General features: G+C 36.1%; 1 protein-coding gene across 9 annotated transcripts in view; it reads right to left on the bottom strand.

The window, feature by feature from the left end:
* LOC109052499 (protein NLRC5-like) overlaps positions 1-17,986 on the bottom strand; it is a 76,858-nt gene that overhangs the window by 12,118 nt on the left and 46,754 nt on the right. For all 9 annotated transcript variants that reach the window (XM_042749985.1, XM_042749989.1, XM_042749988.1 and 6 more), the window contains 10 exons: positions 17,289-17,462; positions 12,389-12,562; positions 12,068-12,238; positions 9,530-9,703; positions 6,696-6,869; positions 6,358-6,528; positions 4,817-4,990; positions 4,437-4,607; positions 4,021-4,194; positions 3,475-3,648 (listed from right to left, as the gene is read on the bottom strand). In XM_042749985.1, coding sequence (XP_042605919.1) covers positions 3,475-3,648; positions 4,021-4,194; positions 4,437-4,607; positions 4,817-4,990; positions 6,358-6,528; positions 6,696-6,869; positions 9,530-9,703; positions 12,068-12,238; positions 12,389-12,562; positions 17,289-17,462 — 1,731 coding nt within the window. The remainder of the gene's footprint in view (positions 1-3,474; positions 3,649-4,020; positions 4,195-4,436; positions 4,608-4,816; positions 4,991-6,357; positions 6,529-6,695; positions 6,870-9,529; positions 9,704-12,067; positions 12,239-12,388; positions 12,563-17,288; positions 17,463-17,986) is intronic.

The raw sequence follows: 17,986 nt of genomic DNA, 5'->3' as shown, positions 1-17,986 counted from the left end.
GGATAACCGTTTAGGTACATATGGTAGATTAGAGGTGATTGTAACTCTCTTGAGGAAGGGCAGAGAAGTCTGCAGGGGAAACACAGGCTTCAAGCTATACTGTGAAGAAAACACACATGGGATCCACTTCACCAATATGACACCCAGCCCTCTTCTGGTTCTCACAGATTCATCGAGTGAGGGCCTGGTGCCAGACACTCCACCACGTCTGGCTGCTGAGGGAATGAAGGAGCTCGACAGGGCCTACAGTACGGACACTCAGTTTAGCAGTTTAGCAATCCGACACTAGATGGGGGTCTCTCGGTGCTTCTACCCATTTACAGTAAGAACACAGGAGGATACTGACTTAACATAAAGGCTATAGAAACTAGCGAACTTGATAGGGGGGGGTCACCCAGCCCGCAGCTCTACAAATATCTGTCAGCAGGGCACCACAAGCCAGTGCCCAGGAGGCGGCAACAATTCTGGTAGAGTGAGCTTGCAACCTGAGTTGGTAGGGCACACCCACTATCCACAATCCAGTGGACCGTCCTCTGCTTTGAGACGGCATTCCCATTCTACCAGCCTCATAACAGATAAAGAACTGTTCTGAGGTCCTGAAGCTTTGTGTCCAGTCCACACACCATCTTAAGGCACGGATGTGACAGAGCAAAGCTAAGTCTGGGTCTGCCTCTTCTGGGGGCAGCTATTGCAGGTTCACTACCTGATACCTGAAGTGGGTACTAAGAACCTTGGGCACAGAGCCAGGACCTCAGGGTTACCTGGGAGTCAGCAGGTCCAGACTCTAAGCATGATTCGCTGACCGAAAATGCATGCAGGTCCCCCACCATTTTGATGGAGACCAATGCAACCAAGAGTAGAGTTTTCATTGAAAGGAACTGACTGCAAAGGCTTAAATGGAACCTTCTGTAGTGCTCTGAGTACCAGAGTCAGGACATAGAGGGTATAGAGGGAGGGTGAGGAGGATTCAACCTTCTCATCCCCCTAAGGAATCTGCTGACCAGGTCATGCATCCCTACAGACTTCCCTTCAAAGGGGTCGTGGTTGGCGGAAATAGCCACAACGTTGAATTTAAGGGTAGAGCAAGACAGCCTTCGCTCCAACCCCTGCTGCAGAAAGGAAAGCACAACTCTGATCGGCATCTCCGGAGGTCTTCTCGGTGAGAAGAACACCACTTGACAAACAGGTTCCTCTTCATAGCGTAAGCGTGTCTCATAGACTGTGCTCGTGCCGAAGTGATGGTGTCCACTACCTCTTGGGAGAAGGCTCACTGGGGAGAAGCATATCTGCACAGGCCCCGTGGCCAGCTGTGTGCCAGCACTTCCATGCCGTGTGTTCCTCCATCCCTAACAGGTGAACCTGAGCAGCTCTAAAATGTCTCCAAATCAGCTAGACCATCTGGGGATGGAGTCTCCATGGCAAGGCAAATGGCAGCCATGATGCTGAGTGCCACAATTCTTCTGATGGTTTTTTTTTTGTTGTTTGTTCTGTGTTTTGTCATTTTTCTTCTATAAGTTTTACCAGAGACATACTCCTTAACATTAAGCAACACATACCAGAACATTTTTCTAGTTTTTGATTATTCAGACGTTTTGTTGGACATTCTAGTCAGAGGTACAGCTGTTTACAGCGTACAGACACAGAAGAGGGAAACGCGCTTGCACCCTGGTTCAGCTCCGCACTCGCGGCTTTCGAACTGTGCTCCCAAGCATTCATCATATAATGTCCGTTCCCTTCTTAGCAAAACAGATAACTATTTCTCCTCACCTGCACCAACAAGGACTTATCAAACTCTGCTGCACTGTGCTTCACTGAAACCTGGCTGAGTGCAGCCATTCCAGATAATGTGCTTCATCTGCTGGGCTACCAGCTGTGGATTGTGTTTCTACATCAATGAAAGTTGGTTTTCAGATTTAACAATGCAGAAAAAGGTATGCTATTCTAACTTAGAGGCGATCTTCATAAACCTTTCTACTCTCCAAGGGAATTTTCCTCTTATTCTGGTGAATGTGTTTGTTCCTCCAGACCCGTGTGTGAGTGCTGCGGTGCAACTGCTGGCCAAACAAATAACTGAAATGGAGCTAAGGTACCCAGACTCTTTTTTTTTAATAAATCTTGGAGATTTTAACAAATCAAATCTCTCCCGTGAACTGCCAAAATACAAGCAGCACACTAAATGCCACACCAGGGCTCAAATGGAAAAAAAGGCACTTCTCATATTCATTTTTTTATTTTTTCTAAACAAAACATTAAATATATTAGGGGTGTGCAACATTTAGATGCATTTACACACTGTAACCTGCAGTTACAAATGCATTCAACTGTTTTGATATTTTAAACATAAAATAGTAAATACTGATATATGAAATTGTTTTAAAAAATGAAAATATACTTTAAATGTGGAATTAAAACTGCCAGTAGGTTGCTGCAAGTCACTGTTAATAAGTGAGTCATTGCGACTGAACCAAATTATTTAAATGGTTGATTACAGTAATTCAGGAACAAAACAGTGTCATGTTGCTCTGAGATGCAAATTGAAATTATTTCTGTTGGCGAAAAACACTTAAGTGTCTTAATAATATATTCTTGTTTATTGATCTGCTGTATAAAATCAATATTACATTTGTAATCATGCTGCTTTTTGGTGGAAAAAACGTCAGTCTTTCTTGATACTGATTAACTATATGAAATGATATAAATATATACATTTCTGCCCCCATATCTTGAATTTTGTGATCATTCTAAATGCATTTTTATGAACTAAATCATGCAGTGAAAGAATGTGCACTGGTCTAACCTACTAAACTTCCTACTGCCTTAGCTAAACTTTTGATAACTTGCTGTACATTTGAGACACAGGTAGCTTAGCCTGTTGTTCATCACTACTCAGTCCCACAAGCAGCTTTGAGACTCTCTGAACACTGTTTGGTTCATCTTATACCGACCTACAGGAAGACTCTGATCTGCAATCACACATTTACCTAGTCCCCCTGCAACCCCCCTCGCTCCCTCCTGCAACATTCAACCTGCGCTTAAGGTCTGTGTAAAGGATGTGAACCGGGTCTTCAGGCTTTCGTCGCCACTAATTCTTTGAAGTCGGCTTGGTGGCTGGGGCCTGTAGCTTGGGTTGAACAAATTAATTTTGCTTGGTTGGAACAGCAGCAATGCTAATTATGTCTCTATTTGATTCTTATAATAATAATAATATGAAGAAGAAGAAAAGTTACATTTTCCCAGTGATCAGCCAATAATATATCAAAACTATGTAATCATTCATGTTTTTACACTGTTTCACAAAACTCATGTCAGACCCATGAAATACACTTGTGTGACTGAGTAGAACTTCTTTAAATTCAATTCAGTAAATTCCTTTTTCTGTCATTCAGTTTCATACTGGCACATTTTAACCTTCTACCTAGTTTCACACAGTACACATTAGTGGCTTATTTGTAAATATTTGAAAGTAATTATTACCTGATGGTCTTAAATGTACAGCATCCTTCCTGTAGTAAATCAGTGAGCTCCTTCACTCCTGAATGTCCAGGATCATTTCCTGTGAGATCCAGCTCTATCAGGTGGGAAGTGTTTGATCTCAGAGCTACAGCCAGAGCTTTATACCCTTCTTCTGTGATACTGCAGCTTGAAAGTCTGTATGTATATACATATGTGTTAAGTGTCTCATGTTCTATGCTAAATAAACACAACTGATATGAATAAAGTGAGAAGTCATTTTTTAAATCTTAAAGAAAAATAAAAACCTAATCATACAAAATACTGTGAAAACACACACAAAAAAAAACCCTACAAATTTTTGTTTCAACATTGACCGAATTCTCACCCCATAGATAAGCAACAAATTCCTTAATGATATCATCCGGTTAATTAGAATTTTTATATTTCATACAGTATTTTAAGATAATAATGTAAGTAGTAAAAAAAAAGTCTGTCATGACAGTAAATCTAATCAAACTGACATTCACAAATGTATATTATGTAGAAATGTAGAAAATAAAAACACACTTCAGTGTCTTCAATCTGCACTGAGGATTTTTCAACAGAGGACAGATCTTCTGAATTCCAGAGTTTCCTACTTTATTCCCACTCAGATCCAGCTCTATCAAGTTTGAAGGATTTGAATTCAATGCTGAAGTCAGAGTAGCAAAACCTTCTGCTGAGATCCTGTTATTATTCAGCCTGTAGAGAAAGAAAACTGTTTGTATAAATCTGAAAGCCTCTTTAATGAACAACAACAGCCTTAGTTGCTTCTGCTTGTATTATTGTCATTTGTAAGTTGCACTGGATAAAGGTGTCCATTAAATTAATAAATGTAAAATGTTAATTTACCCACTTATTTAATGTACAGTATATAAGAAATGCTATATATTAAAAGTATGTCAATGCAAATTATAATTATGAACATTTTGTGAAACACTCACGTCAGCTTCTTGAGTTTACAGTGTTTATCATGTAGTAGAGCAGCGATCTGATTCACTCGTGTGTCTCCTAGTTCACATTCACTCAGATTCAGCTCGCTCAGGAGTAACGGGCTTTTATCCACAATTCCTGTCACATACTGACAGGCTTCATCTGCAGCAGGACCCAAAAACCTGCAGAAGAGAATAAACCTTGTGTAATTAAGAAAACAGCAGTCAGTGCTGATGAAAACCATTTTACTTTATTTTTGTTTAGAAATCACTTTGTCAGCTGTGATACTACAACACATTGTGCAGCTTGTTGTTTTACTGAAATAATATTTCTATAAATTATTCACATTCATATACAGTAACTTATTTTGTATTGTTTAATCATGTCTCACCTTAGTGTCTTCAATTGACAGTTTGGATCCTGTAGTAAATCATTGAGCTCCTTCACTCCTGATTGTCCAGGATCATTTCCTGTGAGATCCAGCTCTATCAGGTGTGAAGGGTTTGAACTCAGAGCTGAAGCTAGAGCTTTATAACCTTCTTCAGTGATACAGCAGCCTGAAAGCCTACAGAAAAAAAAGTTGTATAATAATCAAAATGTATGCTTAATATATATAAAACAATTTGTATTATGAAAAACAAATGTAAAAATATAAATAAATAACAAAAATTAAAACGTTAACTACAATTAACACTAGAACTACCGGAATTCTATAACCACTAGAATGGCCATAGCTGTCATTCTGACCGTTCATACTAGATCGAACTGAATGCCATTTCTGTCATATCATATTTACATTTGAAACTTCTTTTGAGGTTTTACAATGAAGCTTTGAATGTCTGTTGTCATTTTTTATGCCGTCATCACCCTAAAAAATATGATTTTTTTGTAATATTTAATTAAGAGCTACGTAGACCACTCCCAAATGTGCATGCCTCGCTTTGTGTCCAGCAAGCAGGAAAGCAAAAGTTTTTCACCGCAGTAAAAATGTTGTTGCCTATTTGAAAGTCTAAATGCCAACAAATATGAACCGAAGCAGAATATTTCTATAGATAAAACATGTTGTGATTTTTGGAAATGAGTACATACATCTTTTTTCAATTAATTTTTACTTTTGTACTTTACAGCGCTCTGGAGTTATTGGAAATGTTTGGATCAAATGAATTGGAAAAAAAAAAAATTCAATGCAGCCACCACTGGAATAGTGATCCATGAATAAATGGATATGTTATGATAGTATGTAATAATAAACATTGTCACTGTAGCTAAATAAATTAATGAATAAAAATAATTAGTTTGTTTTATTTCACAATATCAGTCTTGTCGTGGGGTCAAATTAGCATATATGCATTAGCTATAGCATCAAACTGCATAAAAATAAAAATAGCCATTATTATTATTATTATTATTATTATTATTATTATGGCTGTTTTGACATAATATTGAAGTAGGCTATTATTGATAACAGTCAGGCTATAGTCTTCCAGCCAAACATAGCCTACCTGTAACCGTGGCAGATTGAATGTCAGCAGTTGTTGTATTGGAGGTGTCCACCCAGCTTTTTTACGAACAGGAATTTAAGCTTCGCAATAGAATATAAAAACAACTAGAACAAAAGTTGCTAGGCAACAGTGAAGTTTATCTTCAACCATGGGAAAAAGTCGCAAAAGCAGAAATTTACGCCGTCTGTCATGCGAATGGTCGATTTGACCGCTTTGGCCATTCAAAGTAGAAATACTTAGAACTCTTATGTGTTTTGTAATTTTAATAAATAACAATGTTATAATAACATATACACACATTTAGGAAAAGTCAAGGTATTATAGTCATATGCGTTTTATTTCAACAAAGTTATTACATATTAAAATTTAAAAATGGTCAAAATGACTGCCTTGGTAGTTCTAGTGTTAAACAATGGGTTATTAAACTCACCTGAGTTTCTTCAGTGTGCAGTTTGTATTTTCTAACCCATTCTGGAGTTTCTTCACTCCTGAATCTTGCAGATTATTTTTGCTAATGTCCAGCTCTTTCAGACTGGTGTTTGATCTCAGGACTGAAGCGAGAGCTGAACAGTTTTTCTCTGTTATACCACAATCATGCATCCTAAAATGATGAACATGAGAGGAAGAATTTACAAACACAGTGCATGTTGCTTATATTTAATGATCACTGAGAATTGCTGTGTTCTGGTTCCTGCAAGTTGACTTGCAGTAATATGATACACATAAGATGGATGTGCAGTAATAAAAAATAAATAAATAAATACTCACATCAGCTTCTCGAGTTTACAGTGTTTATCCTGCAGTAGAGCAGCAATCTGATTCACTTGTTCATCTCTTAGTTCATGTTTACTCAGATTCAGTTCTCTCAGGAGTAACGGGTTTTCCCCCACAACTTCAGTCACATACTGACAGGCTTCAACTGCAGAAGGATTCTGTAACAACCTGGAAAAAGAAGTACACTGACATTTCATAACTGTACATCGCAGTGCTGCCTTCTACAATAATGAAGATCATCTTGATACACTTTGTAGGCTCTTTCACACCAAATTGAACATAAAAAAGTGCAATCAAATTAACGTGTTAATGCATGTGATTAATTTAAAAATTAACACATTAATTTTTTTTTTTTCAGCAAGTTATTCTTTTGATAAGGTTTGACCACAACTTCTTGCTGTCTTCGCAGCGTGGATTGTTATCTACTGTTGTGTGATAAGGGTAACGTTACAGTGAACGCTATGCTACTTAATATGATGGCAGAAGACACAATGCCTGGTGTGCTAAACGGCTAGTTATAAAAAAGCTTCCAGATGGCAGAGGTGGAGCCAGGATATTTTTATATGGGTGGCCAGGGAGGGGCCAGCAACCAGTCTGGGGTGGCACATGTAGAAATCTTCATTATTTCAATGCAAAAATGTATTTGGCTAAAAAAATTATAGTGCATTAAACACAATGGAATACTATTAATTTATATTAAATTGTAATTGAGATATTTATGAAGTAGATCAAGTAATGCTGAGTGAATATAACAATTTGTGTGTTATTCCCCTCCTCCAGGTATTTTAATAAAGGGGATCACTATAGCTTTATTGCTCAGTCAACTCAGTTCTGGTTCTCAAAACCCCCAAAAGCTTGTTCACCATCAATGCATACTCATTGATGAGACATGCAGATAGTGATAAGAATTAGTTAATAAAAAAAAAAAAAAAAATATATAAAAGGCCGGAAGTCAATGGCATATAAATGCCAGAATGTAAAATAAGTTATTTCATGCATTTAAATGGTTTCATTTTCGTTTGTAAAAAAATAAATAAATAAAAAATAAAAAGTGCACGTTCTCTGTGGTCATATTTACTTGTACATTAAATTAAAACAAATAATAATAATAAATTAATAAATAAACAGCCCATGACTGTGATTAATGCAATTAATTTTTTTATTTGATTGACGGCACTAATTTTAACCTGTTAACCAGATCCCCCCATTATGGGACTCACAGCTGAAAGTGCCCTACCTAACTTAAAATTGCAACAGTTCCTTACTTCAGTGTGTTACACACATACTTTTGGTGTCTTTGAAAAGAAGGCCCTTTGGGCTTTACTTTTTATCAACCAGAGTTGATAATGCTCAAAAATATTAAAAGTTATAGACACTGAAGTCCCTTGAAAAAAATGTACTACACTGATTTTTTTATTTAATTATTTGATATAAAAATACATTAAATCAGTCCTGGAGCAATCTAGAAAAGTAATGGGTTGAAAGTCACATGTCTCATGAGTTTCTATTTCAAATCTGAAGAAGATATCATGAAAAATGAGATACCTGCAAACATTTTTCTGAGACTATGTCTAGTCTAGTCCCCCCAAATATATATAAAAAAAATATTTACCAACTGCATTGAAGGGTTGTACAAACTATTATAGTCATTAAACATACCACTGCATAGTTTTTCAATTATAAAACAATAGACAGAATCTTAGACATCATATAAGTGATTTATTTGAGCACTAGAAAAATACAATAAGAATAATTTGAGTAAAAAAAATAAATAAGAAAAATAAAAAAGATTTAACTAGGTATGCCAATTACAGTACATCCTGAGATTGCTAGAAATACAGCATTTTACAATGAATTCCGCTTATATAGTTAATTATCCCGTGGTGACGGCCAGTTATAGAGATGGTAATCATACAGACGCGCCATAAAGTCAATAATCACACTCTATTCATATAGACAGCGTTCACACTGATAGCTGTGATTACACAGTAATAGTGTGCTGATTCGCACTCAAACAGATGGTAATCATGAAAAAAAATAAAGACAGAAAGAAAAAGCCGATCGCTAAGTTACGCCTCCATCAGATGACAGGTGCGTCACAGCGCGCGTCATGAGCCGTCATGAGAGAGCGCCAGAATTCAAATGAACAATCTTCCGCCTATCTTTCACTTTTTTGTGTGGATCGTCTTATTCTGTTTGTGACATTGTAGGCTACAAAACCATGCTGTTTTTTTTTACTACCAAGACGCAGTTTTCTGAGCATGAGTTATTCCATAACGGACACAAACAATACTGTCCCTGAAGAACTGAAACGCAAACAAAGGAGTTATCATCCATATTACAACGTTATTGCTTCGTTGGACTAAACATGCTCTTTGGGATGTCATTCAGTGGACCCTTACCTTTTTAACTAAACCAGGATTTACAGCTGTGGATGTGTTTATGACTCGCTATTACGATGAATCTGGTATGTACTGCGTTTTGATTCTTCATGTTTTGATGTGTACTGCTTACACAAATTTAGAAAATACATTCTTTATAAGCTTTCCATTGAAAAACAGCAATCTGTCAATGCTTGAGGCTTAGACCTTTATAATGATATATAGTTTGTCAAGATTAATTTTGTCCCGTTTCATTTAATCTATTCATAAACATTGACATGTGCAAACAAGGAGAGTTCAGTACGCCCGCGTCCAGGTGCGGGTTAACAGGTTTTTATCCACAAGATTTGGATTAATATGCTGATATAGGTACAGTATGTCTAAATGGCACAGAAAGATGAAAGGTTTGGTGATCCAATTTTTCTTTAGCCAAACTATTACACTCACCTCAGTGTCTTCAGTTGACAGTTTGGATCATGTAGTAAATCAATGAGGTCCTTCACTCCTGATTGTCCAGGATCATTTCCTGTGAGATCCAGCTCTATCAGGTGGGAAGGGTTTGATCTCAGAGCTGAAGCCAGAGCTTTATAACCTTCTTCATTGATACTGCAGTCTGAAAGTCTACAGAAAATAAATCAGTGAATTACAATTAATATTTAGTTAAAAATTAACATTGCAATTAGTAATGCTGCTCAAAGGTGAAACATGTATTTACATTTGCATTTATTCATTTAGCAAATGTTTTTATCCAAAGTGACTTACAATTGGAGAATACATCAAGTGATTCATCTTAAAGAGGCAAACAGACACAGGAAGTGCTCGTAATACTACGTTCCAAACATTGTTCAAATAAGCACAAGCTAGAGCACTGTTGGCCTACTTCTAATAAAGTGAAAGCAAAATATACAAATAATATTTAGACTGTGTTTCTGGTTATATAAAGCAGTAATTGATGCCATAACATCATGAGTATGTTTTGATTTAAAGGTCAGAAGCTATATTTTACATGAACAAAATAAAAAAATAAGAAATCACAAACATGACACTTAAATTGAATAACTGTATATATATACTAATTTATTCATTAATGTGTAAATATGTTACGTATTTTAAACAAATTATGAGCTCTAAAAGATTTTCTGAATTTTACAACTCTTTTGCTTTTGAGCATTCACAAATGCTAAGTCATAAAATAAAATGTTAAGATTACAACTGCAACTTTCTGAAAAAAAAGTGTAAAACTGATCGCAGTGATTACTACTGTATATAGTTTATTTATAATTGTTTTAAAATCTTCAATGTGCTGTCATTATAAAATAACGTTATAATTGTTTATTTAATTCTAACAAATAAAGTTCTTGTTAAAAACTAACCAAAATTAAAAAATTATTTTATAATGTATTTGCATTGGCTATCGGCCACAATTAGTTGAAAATTAATCTACATATCGGATCATGGTGAAAATCCATTATCGTGCATCCCTACTAAAAACTTTACATCTAAGCAGGGTCCGAAATTAACTTTTCCATTAAGGGGCAAAATTTGCCCCCTAGAATTGATTTCCAGGGGTATTTTTCCATTCTTAATTTTTATAAACAATCGCCATACTTTGTTGTCTTTAATGTTAAATACTTGAGTTTATTCAGTTACTTTAATCAATATTTTTAACTGTTGTCAACAACAGTAAACTGTTTAAAATTGTATCTAAATGACAGAAGCTCATAGGTCTGCAATATTATGACAAAAATCATTATTGGAGATTATTACACTTTATATTGTAAAAATAATTATTAATATTGATATAGAAATCAATATAAAATATTTTTTGCAAAAACACCTGTTATAATCACAAGCTACAAAAGTGTATATTTTATTTACATTGTATCTGCACTGTGTTGTTTATGATGAAGGAACTCACGAGCGTGGGCAATCCACATAGCTCTGGCAATTTCAGCACTGACTAATCTAAGCACCTTTGTTTGGCGTGCTTTAAGCACTGACTAATCTATGAGCCTCTGATTTCCCAATGCATTCCTAAGTTCAACAGAAACGCGTTTGATTAGTTATAAGGCTCAACGCTGCACAAAACAGCATGTAAAAACAATCTGATACAGTGTGTACCTAAATGTAATTTTGTGAATTGATTCCTTGATTGATTTCATTCCTTTTCACATTTAATTTTAATTGCAACAACTGTAATACATTGTTTAATTGTGCGGGGGCATTTCTGCCTCTTTATCTTAATTTTATAGGGCAATTTTGTTCATTTTGGGGGCATTTTTGCCACAAGACCTCGTTCATTTCTGACCCTGCATCTAAAAATTATTCAATAGGCTATGTAACACTTTTAATTATCAAAAATTACTCTAAACTTAAATGCAGTGCTGAAATTGACAATTAATTTTCACAATTCACTTTAACTGTGACAACCGTGATAGACTTATTTAATTATCCATGGACATTTTTGTCTCATTACCTTGAATTTTTTGGGCCATTGTTGTTTTGTTTTGTGGCAATTGTACCCCAAGCCCCCATTCATTTACGGATCTGCTTGGGTTGTGTATAAGAAAGATACTTAAGAAAGAAGGAACTTGATTTTTTGCAAAGAGCTGTGGTTTGAGTGTTTCTAAATTTCATCATTAACCTTGGAAAAATATAATTGTGAACCAATAATATTATAGCTACTTTATTTTGTTTTCATTACCAAATTTAGAGATTAAACTGTTGTAAGGGTTAATTACTGTGTGGCTCGTTTCCTGTGTGAATATGTGCAAATATATGTCTATGCACAGTTATTAAATGAAAACCACTACAACACACACACACACACACACACACACACACACACACACACACACATAACAACAACAACAAAAACATATTTTTTAAATTTTCCCACTGCTGGAGGTGAGCAGGTCCAACAAATATAAAATATTACAGTGATTGCTGTGGTGCTGAGTGTAGCGGATGGTGAAATATGCTCACTTGAGTATCTTCAGTTCACACACAGGATTCTTCAGTCCCTCACAGATCTCTTTGACTCCCGAGTCCGGTAGATGGCTGTTGTTCAGGTTCACCTCTTTCAGGATGGTTTTGGAGGAGAGAACAGAAGCTAGAGCTGAACAGCTTTTCTCTTTCAGCTTACAATTATTCAGTCTGAACACACACAAAAAAAACAGCACTATTTATTATTCAGCACATTTTAACACACATTAGATCTTCATATCTGCTCACACATGTGACTGACAGTCCTTTATAATAAATAAACAGAAGTTATAATGTACTGTAAAGATCATGTTAACTCACATAATTTTCTCCACTTTGCTATGAGAGTCCATCAAAAGAGCAGAGAGCTCTTCCCAATATGGCTTTCCTAATTTATTTTCACTCAGATCCAGTTCTTTCAATAATAATGGATTTTTACCCAGAACTTCAGTGAGATGATCACATGCTTCCTGGGCAGCAGGACTTTTCAAAAACCTAAATGACATAGAAAATAATTTTAGATTAGATAATCATGTCACAATCAATGCTAAAATGTTTTGCTGCTTTCATGAGAAACCAATGATATTAACTCTCCCACCTTTTTTATTTTTATTTATTTATTTTTTGGTGTTGCCAGTCAACACCAGCATTTTTTATCCTTTTCACAAAATTTCACAGGAAAAACTGTAGGATAATCGAGCCGCAGATTGCAAAATTTCAAGAGTTTTTTTTAGCATGTTATGGGCCCCAGAATGCCCCGGATAGTTGAAAAAAATCTGTAGGAAAACAATAGGGCCCTTTACCTTCTAGGGGCTTTGAGATCAAAAATACCTTTGCAATTTTGCATTCTCAATGTCTTGAGTTTGGTGGTGATCGCATGAAAACAAGCATATCAAATTTTAGAACATGTGTTTTTCAAACAAACCACAATAGCTGACATCCAGTTGGGCGGAGAACTGACTGGCAGCATGAAAGTTGTTCATCCTGATAAGATCTATATGTGTATGAATTTTGGTGATGTCAAGTTAAATGATGTGTGCTGCAGAGCTTGTCGAAAATGGCCTTATTAAAAGGTGAACCACGGGCCCCCCCATTGACTCCCACATGTGACCTTCTGCCCACCCCTTATGCCTTTTGCAAGCTGTTTTTGACTTTTATTCCTTCACAGGATATGAATTCTAGATATCAACAATTTTTATTAATTTTTATTAGTTAAAATGCATATTCTTGATATCAGTGTAAAGTAACAGTGTCAAGTAAACATGCATAAGGAAGATGAAGTTAAATAATCTTTAATTAATCCACATAAAGATAAATCCACAAACAGGCAGGCTGGTGACACACGTATCATGCATTATATATCGGGTGGATCCATTCATCAGGTTTCACATTGAGGAGCCGAAAACTTGTCCCTGGCAATCAGCGATGGTTTGAGGCTGTGGCATGGAGACATAACATCTCCATTCCCTCCATCAGGGAACAAGGGTTAGGTATTTAACCGAGACGTTTCCTATCTGTCTGTCACTACGAGTTATGTCATGACGACATATGGGGTCTATGGAAACGCTACAACCTGAACCCCATCACAACCCTATAACATAGCAAATGTTGACAAGCCACAGTGTGTCAGACAGGTGCTATGCAAAGGTCGTAACCTTCCCAAAGCTCCAGCACAAATACGCTGACCTCGGCGCCCAAAGGGGCCAAAAGGTGAGTACATCGCTGCTGGAGATGCCGTGCCATGCCACTGTTCCTAACACAGAAAATAATTTCTTAAGAGAAGGGATTTTGACCTTTATAAAAGGTGCATCACACCTTTCCTGTTTGTTGTTACAGCATTTCAGTAACGATGGGTAATCAAGTCTTTTCCGGAGAAGGGTGCTACAGAGACCACATCTTACCCATATGGAGGTATCACGTGGAGATACTGATATGACTGACCCAGGCCTGGGGCAGTAATACATACAGAAAGGGTCTCTGAGGCAGGACCTACCTAGGAGTAGGGAGGAACAGCTGCCAGCAGAGACTGACTGAATGGTCTGTCAAAGGGAAGACATGGGTTCACTGTGAGGGAAGCCTTACCATGGAAGAATAGACATATGGGATTGCCCTAAGGGAATCAAGCCATATGGACACCTAGCCCAGTACAGGGACTGACTCGAGACCCAGGCGAGCTAATACCAGTAGTGGGCCTGGCGTCAGACTGCTCCACCCAGTCTGACTGCCGAGGGTGCTGGAGGAACTCCACCAGGGTTCGCAGAATGGGGAATTTTACTGGAGGAGAGAAAAAGGCGCTCACATCCCCAGGTGAGGGGGAATGGCGCAGCAAGTGTGACACCGGCTGGCTTTTCCCACCACTTACCTGTTACCCAACACATGGGAAGAAACAGGCTCAACGTGGAGACTGTAAAATCTCACAAAGGTGTTCGGTGTCACCCAACCCGCAGCTCTACAGATATCTACGAGAGAGGTGCCATGCGCCAACGCATAGGAGGAGATGGTAGAGAGATCCCAGGAGGGCATCAGGGATGGCCTAGGAGGAATTGAACCTTTGGCACCCCTCAGGAACCCGACAACCGCCGTCCACTGTGGGGCGGTTGTCGACATAATTCATAGTGACCAACAAATAGGGAACCAAATGACACAATCAAGGGAAGACGGAAATTAGGTCAGGGAACACGTGGGAAAACAAACTTAATGTCCATGTCACCTACAAGGAACAGAACACAACTGTGACAGTACTCCCCCCCTCCCCGAAGGCATGATCTCATGCCCAGGCTGGACCGACAAAGGAAGGTGGGAGGGGGTTTGGGTTGAGGACAAGGTGGGGGTGAAGGGCAGACAGGAAGGTAGGCAAAAAAACAGGGCGGTGACGACGGAGGGAGGAGCCAGGACAGAGACAGAAGGAGCCAAAGCGAATCAGACGGAGGGAGGAGCCAGGGAAAAGACAGTGCAAATAGTGGCCGATATCTGCACTTCAGTATTGTAGTACTTTATAAAAAAGTATGCAATAATAACATATTGAGTGTAAATTATCATTTTTATTAAATATGTCGCTTTGGTACAATAAAGCCCTCCCTACACCTAACCCTATCCTTAACCAATAAACACCTGTGAGGCACGTTATTTTTCGCTTTTCGATTATATCCTTCATTTTTTATTGAAAATAAAAGCCTTTACAATGTGACATGCGATGTGAAATGGGAGAAAACAAGTTCAGCAGAAGGCGGAATTGAACACGGGTCAATTGCGTCAAAAATTACTGCTATGTTCTTTACTACCTGCGCCACTGTAATTGCTGTCTGTTGTGCACGTTTTTGCAATGTTGTCTAACAGTACCACACCTTGGTAGGTGGAGTTAGTGTAAATAGCCTCTGTCAATAGGAAAGCAATATAAATATTAAAAATACAGGAGAATAGTGTTTTATTTTCATGAGAAATCCATCAAATTTGCTGTTCTCTTTTGAGATCTATACCTTGTTGTCTATCCATTCTAGTCTGGAATTTAAATATTCATAAGGGATGGCACTCGTCATTAAATTATGCACATTTCCAAAAATGAATTCATGATATCTGAAAAATTTTTTACTAGTGAAAATTACATTTTAACATGTAAGAATTATGTTACAGATATCAAGAAGTATGTTTATTACTAGTTGTAATTTCAATTCATCAACATATTTCTATGAGTGATGACGTCATTTTTGATATCAAGAATTTGTGTCAGTGCTAGTGGAATTGTAATTCCTGATATCAACAATCAGCATTTCTGAAATCAACAACTGAATTGTTGATTATCAACAATTACATTTTTTTGTAACACATTCATGATATCAGAATCTGACATTGTCACTAGTGATAATTGAATTATTGATATCAAAAATGATTTTTTTTTTCCTAGTAGCAATTAAATTGTTGATATCAAGAATAGTCATTTGCACTAGTAACCATGTGATTAATGGTTTAAAAAATAAAGGTTTTTACTAGTAAGAATTGTATTTCTGATATGTGAATTTGGAATTTCAGCTAGTAAGAAACTGATTCTTGATATCAACAATTAAATATTTGAATGACAGCCTATGGTGACATTTAACTAGTGAAAATACAATAACGGATATCAAGAAATATAGTTTTGACTAATTTAAATTTACTTCCTGATATCAAGAATTAGCATATTAAGTATTGAAAATTGAACTATTGATATCAAGAATTAACAGTTTTCATAGTGGAAATATAATTGCTAATATCAAAAATAGCCATTGTTACCTGCAGAAATCCAATTCCTGATATCAAGAATTAGCATTTTAACTAGTGAAAATGTCATTGTTGATATCAAGAATTCATATCCTGAGAAGGAATAAAAGTCAGAACCGCTTGCCATATAATGTCAGTAGATTTTGAGCACATTAAGGGTCCCAAATCCCCCCTTATATTTGAAAGAAAAAAAATATATATAATTTAGTGGCTTGGGCCCTAAATATCCTTAAACAATTTCACTGTGTACTGCAATGGTTTGTGTTTGTGCTGCTTGTGTGCACATATTCACATTCTCTGTTTCATACATCTGCAGCACTGTCATTTCATAATGTATTAAATATAAACATAGTGGGGTAGATGTGTCATGATGATGCAAGAAAAGTTTCAACTAGTAATTGAACAAGTACATTCATTTCACTATATGTGTAGAAACTCTCAGACACTTCACAGTTTAAGTGTCTCATTTCACATTGTGAAGACCATTTTAAAATCTATGTAATGTGTTGTATTGTGTCGGGAGTCATTTAAACAAGATCATCTTCTGTATATAACGATATGCAATTTTCATGTGTAAGTGAATAAATGTAATCTAGAAAATACAGAGATGTGTTTGTTGTTATCACTTAAAACTAATTATTTGTGAAATATTAGGGAATTAAATATTCTGTGCTATAATAATAATAATAATAATAATAATAATAATAATAACAATAATAATAATAACAATAGTTGAATTTTCCCAATGATCCATCAATAATATATGCAATTATGTAATCATTCATGTTTTTAACATAATATCACAAAACTCATGTCAGACCCATGAAATACACTTTCAATTACAATTAAGTAAATTACTATTTGTATAATTCAATTCCACACTTGTACATTTCAGCCCTCTACCTAGTTTCACACAGCTAAAAACACATTAATGGTTTATTTTGAAATATTTGAAAACATTCATCACCTGATGGTCTTTAATGTACAGTGTCCATCCTGTAGTAAATCAATGAGCTCCTTCACTCCTGATTGTCCAGGATTATTTCTTGTGAGATCCAGCTCTATCAGGTGTGAAGGGTTTGATCTCAGAGCTGAAGCCAGAGCTTTATAACCTTCTTCATTGATACTGCAGTTTGAAAGTCTGTAATATGAAAAAAAAGTACTGTTCAGTGTGTAGTCTATGCCAAATAAACTAAACTGATATACTAGTGCTGTCAAATGATTAATCACGATTAATCACATCCAAAAAAAAAAAAATGTTTACATAATATATGTGTGCATACTGTGTAAATTGATTTTGTATATATAAATACAAACACATGCATGTATTTAAGAAAAATATGTATAAAATATAAGAATATAAATCTATAAATGCATATACATGTAAACATTTTCAAAATATATACTGTATATGTATGTATTTATATAAACAAAATAAATATACACAGTAAATATACATATATTATGTAAACAAAAACTTTTATTTTGGATGTGATTAATTGTGATTAATCAGTTGACAGCACTAATATATACCAGTTTAGTTTAATAATAAAAAAAAAAAAAATTGCCATGAAAGCGTGGAACATATCCAAAAAACTTTCTTTTAATTTCAACAAAAATCTCACCCCACAGACAAGCAATGGTCTCACTTTATAGTAGGTGTCT

The sequence above is a fragment of the Cyprinus carpio genome, chromosome B22 (assembly GCF_018340385.1).
Source record: "Cyprinus carpio isolate SPL01 chromosome B22, ASM1834038v1, whole genome shotgun sequence".
Classification (NCBI taxonomy): domain Eukaryota; kingdom Metazoa; phylum Chordata; class Actinopteri; order Cypriniformes; family Cyprinidae; genus Cyprinus; species Cyprinus carpio.
This window is presented reverse-complemented; position numbering and strand designations above follow the sequence as displayed.